General features: G+C 51.4%; 1 protein-coding gene across 1 annotated transcript; it reads left to right on the top strand.

Annotated features, from left to right (window-relative positions):
• The first annotated feature begins 5,705 nt into the window (after positions 1-5,705).
• LOC119589703 lies at positions 5,706-6,611 on the top strand. The gene has a single exon (XM_037938287.1). The coding sequence runs from the start codon at positions 5,706-5,708 to the stop codon at positions 6,609-6,611; it is 906 nt and encodes a 301-aa protein (XP_037794215.1).
• Positions 6,612-7,500: the final 889 nt, after the last annotated feature.

The following is a 7,500-nucleotide window of genomic DNA, read 5'->3' as shown; positions in this document are numbered from 1 at the left end:
TCTAGCTTTCTCTCTGTTTGTCTTTCTATCTGTCTGTCTATCTGTCTGCCTATCTGTCTTTCTATCTGTCTGTCTCTCTGTCTGTCTGCCTATCTGTCTGTCCATCTGTCTGTCTATTTGTTTTTTTAGTCTTAAGCTATGGTGAGTGTAATTTACAAATATACGGATAGAAAGATACAGACAAACACGAACAGACAAACAAATACAGACATACAGACAGACACACAAAATAAACTTATATATACACGTTCCTCCTTCTAAAAATCCTCCACGAACGCTAGAAAGGAAAAAAAAGAGAGAAAAAAAAGAAAAGAAGAAGAAAAAGAAGCAGAAGAAGGAGAAAATTCGATAATGATGATAAATAGATAAAATAAAATGAAATAAAGTAAAAAGTAAATAAATTGTATCTATGCAGGTCGTTTATTGAAATACCCAAAGGGCTTCCCCACGTAGTCGGTCGTCGGGGGGCCCCTTCATAAGGGAGGGAGGGACGGAAGGGGGGCCCCATTCATTGGGGAGGGGGGGGACGGAAGGGGGGCCCACTTCACTATGGGAGGGAGGGACGGAAGGGGGGCCCACTTCACTATGGGGAGGGAGGGGGGGAAGGGGACCCATTCAATAGGGAGGGAGGGAGGGAAGGGGGGCCATTCATATAGGGAGGAAGGGGGGAAGGGGCCCCCTTTCAATAGGAGGGAGGGACGGAAGGGGGGCCACTTCCTAAGGGGGGGGGGGAGGGAAGGGGGGACCCATTTCACTATAGGGAGGGGGGGACGGAAGGGGGCCCATTTCCTAAGGGAGGGGGAGGGAAGGGGGACCCACTTCACATAGGAGGGGAGGGAAGGGGGCCCCCCACTTCACTATAGGGAGGGGGGGAGGGAAAGGGGGGCCCCATTTCACATAGGGAGGGGGGGAGGGAAGGGGGACCACTTCACAAAGGGAGGGAGGGAGGGAAGGGGGACCCACTCACTATAGGGGGGAGGGAGGGAAGGGGGGCCCCCACTTAGGGAGGGAGGGAGGGAAGGGGGACCCACATCACTATAGGGAGGGAGGGAGGGAAGGGGGACCCACATACTATAGGGGGGGAGGAGGGGGGGGCCCCCCTTCACTAAGGGGGGGGGAGGGAAGGGGGGCCCACATCGCTATAGGGGGGGAGGGAGGGAAGGGGGACCCATTTCATATAGGGAGGGAGGGAGGGAAAGGGGGGGCCCCACTTCACATAGGGAGGGAGGGGGGGAAGGGGGCCCTTCATATAGGAAGGGGGGAGGGAAGGGGGCCCCACTTCATATAGGGGGGGGACGGAAGGGGGGCCCACTTCATTTAAGGGGGGGAGGGAGGGGGGGGGGCCCCATATCCTATAGGGGGGAGGCGGAAGGGGGACCCTTCACTATAGGGAGGGGGGGGGGAAAGGGGGGGGCCCATTTAAAGGGAGGGAGGGGGGAAGGGGGACCCATTTCATTAGGGGGGGGAGGGGGGGAAAGGGGGACCATTCATATAGGGGAGGGAGGGGGGAAGGGGACCCACTTCACTATAGGGAGGGAGGGAGGGGGGGACCACTTCACTATGGGAGGGAGGGAGGGAAGGGGGGCCCCCACTTCAAAAGGGAGGGAGGGAGGGAAGGGGGACCCACTTCACTATAGGGAGGGAGGGAGAGAGGAAGGGGGCCCAACACTATAGGGGGGAGAGGGGAAAAGGGGGGCCACATCACTATAAGGGAGGGGGGGAAGGGGGGCCCACTTCACTATAGGGAGGGAGGGAGGGAGGGGGGGCCCACTTCACTAAGGGGGAGGGGGGGAAAAGAGGGAGGGAGGGGCGAGTAAAAGAGGGGGCGGGGGGGGGAAGGGGCCCACATCATATAGGGAGGGAGGGGGGGAAGGGGGCCCCACTTCATATGGGGAGGGGGGGAGGGAAGGGGGCCCCACTTACATAGGGAGGGAGGGAGGGAAGGGGGCCCATTCACTAAGGGGGGGAGGGAGGGAGGAGGAGGGGGGGAGCGATTTTGAAAGAGGGAGCGAGGGGGGGAAAGGGGGGACCCATTTCACTATGGGGGGAGGGGGGAAAGGGGGGCCCAATCACTATAGGGAGGGAGGGAGGGAAGGGGGCCCCATCACATAGGGAGGGAGGGGGGGAAAGGAGGGAGGGAGGGGATCGAGTAGAAAGAGGGAGGGAGGGGGGGAAGGGGGGGGCCCACCTCACTTAGGGAGGGAGGGGGGAAGGGGGGGCCCACATTACTATAGGGAGGGAGGGGGGAAAAGGGGGGGCCCAATCACTATGGGGGAAGGGGGGGGAAGGGGGGCCCACATCACTATAGGGAGGGAGAGAGGGAAGGGGGGCCCACATCACTATAGGGAGGGAGAGAGGGAAGGGGGGCCCACATCACTATAGGGAGGGAGGGAGGGAAGGGGGACCCACATCACTATAGGGAGGGAGAGACTGAAGGGGGCCCCACATCACTATGGGAGGGAGAGGGGGGAAGGGGGGCCCCTCACTATAGGGGGGAGGGAGGGAAAGGGGGGACCCAACATATAGGGAGGGAGAGAGGAAAAGGGGGGACCACTCAATGGGGGGGAGGGAGGGGGAAAGGGGGGGCCCACATCACTATGGGAGGGAGAGGGAAGGGGGGCCACATCACTTAGGGAGGGAGAGGGAAGGGGGACCCACATCACTATAGGGAGGGAGGGGGGAAGGGGGGCCCCACATATGGGGAGGGAGAGAGGGAAGGGGGACCCACATCACTATAGGGAGGGAGGGAGGGAAGGGGGACCCACATCACTATAGGGAGGGAGGGAGGGAGGGAGCGAGTGAAAGAGGGAGGGAGGGAGGGAAAGGGGGGTAAGGGGGGGAGGGAGGGAGTAAAAAGGGGAAGGAGGGAAGGGAAGGGGGAAAAAGGGGGAAAGAGGAGTGAAAGAGTGGGAAAAAAAAAGGAGAGAGGGGTTTTAAGGGCTCTCACCTTCCTCGACCCGGGCCTCCCACAGTACACGTACTCTACTGTCTATCGCCGGGCCAACGGTCTCCCCCCGAACGAGACGAAAACTGACAAACTGCCCCCAGAGCAAGAAATTCGCCCCTTACTGTCATTCGCCAATTATTTTAAACATAGATACTTATATCTTGTATATATTTAAAATTTTCATTAGAAACTGCACTATCGTATGATGTTTTGAAAAATTTTTGTTTCGATATTTAGTTATCATATGTTACGTATTTCTAGTTATGCCCCTTACCGAAGTTTTTTAGTGTGTAAACAACCAGGTCTATTTCGCCCTATGACATGGAAACTGAGGTGTACTTTTTCATAGATGCAGGGGACATTTTTCCCTTTTTTCTTATTTTTTAGAACTTTTCATCTAATGCGTAAAAAAACGACCTGTGATCACCTCGAAAAAAAAGGGCCCAAACTCATCACCCTCAGCATCGGCTCGGTCAACCCCTAAACCCCCACGCTTAGCCTAGAATAAAGCAAAAATCTGCCGATATTTTTTTAAACCCATCAGTGTCCCTTTTAATGGGGGCAGGGGTGGATTCAGCAGGGGGTCGGGCCTGAGGACAACAACGGGAACGCAGATATGTCTTGGCGACAAAGACATAAGCCATCTCAGGGAGTTACAATATCAACACGAACTCTTAATGATTAGGAAACGACTGGAAGCAACGTGTCATGGATTCGGAATAGAGTGTTAATCGCAACATTCACCTGAGAGATTAAAGGCAGTAATGAACAATCGAGATTGTAGGATAAAATCTCGAGTAAATTACGAGTTTACAGAGCCATGCAAAATACAGGAATGATTCTCCACGAAAATAAAATGTAGAATTCATGTGCAACAATGTGAGTGTGGCTAACCATAGAACATATTTCCTTCAGGGAAATGAGAGTAGTTGCATGCGAAAATGCAGAGTTAATGAGAAGTTAATTAAGGGTAATTGCATGCTAGGATATAGAAATAATTTTCTAATGAAGATTCTTATTAAAAACATGCAAATAACACAGGTAAGATTTTCCTATGAAATAGTTCATAATGAATGAACTGGAATTCAGCATCATGTTGATTCAGAAATCATCACGCTGTACATTAGCATGAAACTTATTAAGTACTCATAAGTAGACAGAACTACAGAGAAATAAAAGTTAGGCAAACCGCAGGGTATGGGTGAGTGAGGTGGGCACAGAGCGAGCGGGAGACAGATGTCAGCTGAGGGGAGTCTCGTTTTCTATGAGGGGAGGAACACAGGTGTTCGCGAGAGCGAGAGGAAATCAGACACTTCACTTCACAGGGGATTTCCTAAACAAATGAGAACAGCGAGGATAAAGGAACTCACCTTGAGGTACTGGCAGGGCAGTGTTGATTGATGTTGCAGGCGTCAGGCAACTGCAGCAAATGTTGAAGACTGCGACAAGTGTTGAAGTACTGTGCGCTGAGGGAAGCGCGATGTCAACTCGGCAGGGAAGACTGGCTTTGTGCTTGATGTCGGGAATTCGCAGATGTATCTTGAGATGAAGTCTTGCAGTGACAGAAGTTGACAAAGGTGTCTCCGCTTGCAGGAATCAATAAACTGTCTTCAGAGGGACTTCGTGTGATGCAGTAATCTTCGGAGGGTTTCGTGTGGTGCGATTATCCCAGAGCGATGCCACCAATGTAATAATAAGGGGGAGTGTGGATCCCTATGGCTGGCACCAATGTAATAATAAGTGGGAGTTGATGATCCCACAGGGTGGCACTATGTAAAGATGAAGGGGACGTGTGATCCCAGCGCGATGCCACTAGTGTAAAGATGTGTGGGACGTATGATGACGCGAGACAAGGCGTGTCCCCACAGGGTGGTACTCTGGTTTGTTCTTGAAGGTGTTGAGTTAAAGTTGTCGCTGCTTCTATGGTTTATTAGCACGGGAATATGGTAGCAGGACAGGCAAGGCAGGGAGACCTGCCTGGGAGGCGGAGGCGTCCCGACCTGCCCGCTTGCTGGCTACGAGCGGTCTGTCTTAACTGCTCAGAAATTTCTATGAACAAACATCGTTTTGAAACACATCATAATGAAAAACATGAAAGAATTTGAATGAACCAAGATTCCGATACATATGGTCACATGATGGTTTCGTGGTGAAGGAACAAGGGTACCTTATATACAGTTGTGTGTAAGAAGAGAGTTATGGTGTTTACAAGACTAAAAAGGTTCATGATAAGGAGACAAAATTGCTGAGTATTCACAAAACATAAAATCATTTCGAACATCAATAAAGATAGCGATAACATATTTAGTGATTCGGAATAAGCATTTTCTGACGAACATTTTGAGTATAAACAACACATAATTATACACACAGACATAAGAATAATGTCATGGGAATTGTTTACAAGCAATAAGGGTGGGATTAGCGTGTTCTAAGGTCAATTTATCAATTGTCACGGCTGTAGACCTGTTGGGGTCGGCTGAGGACCGTGGAGTTATTATAAGAGAAGGCACACATGGCTTTTCTGGTATGTGAGGCATAAAGATCACGTATCCATTTCACTACATCTCCAGAAGTGTGTCCACGAGTTATTAAACATGTCAAAAGCTGCCAGATCTGCCCCCTCTACAAAGGTCACACCGTCGCCCCAGCGCCTGCACTCACCTACGACATACCAGAACGACCCTTCGTCAGAGTGAGTATGGACATTCTTTCCGGTTTCACTCCCACAGCGAACCGAAATCGCTATCTGCTCGTCATGATTGACAGTTTCAGCCGCTATACTGAACTCGCCCCTATCCCTGACAAAAGTGCAGAGACAGTTGCTCGAGCCTTCCTCTCTCACGTCATCTGTCGCCATGGTGCTCCTGAACAACTCATGTGTGACAACGGTACTGAATTCATTAATCAGGTACTCAGCAGCCTATGCAAACTCCTTAACATCGACCTTGTTCATATACTCCCATACAGACCTCAGGCAAATGGCCTCGTCGAAAGACTCAACAGAACGATCCTGAACGTCCTCAGAACCTCCATCAATGCACAAGACAATGAGTGGGACCTGTGGATTCCCATCACTCAGGCTGCCATCAACAGCACCTTCCACTCCTCCCTAGGTGACATCCCCAATTACGTCGTGTACGGAGACGACCAGCGTCTCCCCTACGAACTCCTGCAACAGCGCCCTACTCCCGTCTACGGAGACGACTACGCGAAGATCGTGATCGCCCGAAAGCAAGAAGCCTACCGCATCGCCCACGAGCACTTGCGCGTAGAAAGGGACCGCATCATCGCTCAGCAACACAAGCTAGCCCGACGGAAGGAGATCGCCGACGGCGTCCTCGTCTTCCATCGTGTATCAGATAAGTCCTCTCCTATGCCTAAACTTGCTCCTGACTTCGAGGGACCATTACGAGTTCTGAAAGTGCGTCATAACAAAGCTCTATGTCAAAATCTCATTACCAACAGCCAAGCTTGGTATCACTTTGACACGCTCAAACTAGCCAGCACTCACTATGAGGACGAATTCGATCGACAACGTTCCCTCACCAGTATCACTCCCACAGGTATTGCTCCTGACTCCACACCTGCTACTTCGTTCCCATTGTCTTCCCCAGGGCGCGCCTCCCTTGGTCTTCCACAGACAACTTCGGCCCAGAAATGATCGAGTCGCCTATCCCGAGACCCGCTCAGTCGAGGTTCACGCCGCACCTGTTCCCCTTGTTGCCAGCCTGCATCTTACTTTCACCTGCGCGCCCCGCCGGGACCGAGACTCCCTGCATCACCGGCGCCAAGACTTCGTCTTCAGCTTCACCCACTGCAGCCGGATCGAGGACGATCCTGTTTAGGTGGCCGAGCGGTTTAATGACCTCTCACCTCTTCCTCGACCCAGGCCTCCCACAGTACACTGTACTCTACTGTCTATCGCCGGCGCCAACGTGTCCTGCGCCCCGAACGAGACGACACTGACAAACTGCCTCCAGAGCAAGCAATTCCGACCCTTACTGTCATTGTCGCCAATTACTTTATAACTATATGTATACTTATATCTTGTATATACTTAAAATGTTCATTAGAAACTGCACTATCTGTATGACTGCTTTTGTAATCATTATTGTTGTCGATACTCTAGTTATCGATATGTTCACGTATTTCTAGTTCCATGTTCCCTTATCACGAAGCTTTTTAGTCGTGTAAACATATCCAGTGTCCTAGTTCGACCATATGACCATAGGAACATCATGAAGGCTGTACTGTTCATAGATACCTACGTGTACACTTTTTCCATTTTTCTTATGTTTAGTAACATTTCATCTAATGTCGTACAAAAACGACCTGTGATCACCTCGAAAACTAAAGGCCGAACTCACTCAGCCCTCAGCATCGGCTCGGTCAACACCTCAAGCTCCCACAGCTTCTAGCCTAGAATAAAGCAGAAAACTCTGCCGATATTTTATTCAACCATCAGTCGTAACCATTACAGGAGGAAAAGGAAGGAGGAGGCGAGAGAGGGAAGGAAGAAAGGAGAGAGAGAAAGGGAGATAAGAAGGAAA

Source organism: Penaeus monodon, chromosome 26, assembly GCF_015228065.2.
Source record: "Penaeus monodon isolate SGIC_2016 chromosome 26, NSTDA_Pmon_1, whole genome shotgun sequence".
Classification (NCBI taxonomy): domain Eukaryota; kingdom Metazoa; phylum Arthropoda; class Malacostraca; order Decapoda; family Penaeidae; genus Penaeus; species Penaeus monodon.
This window is presented reverse-complemented; position numbering and strand designations above follow the sequence as displayed.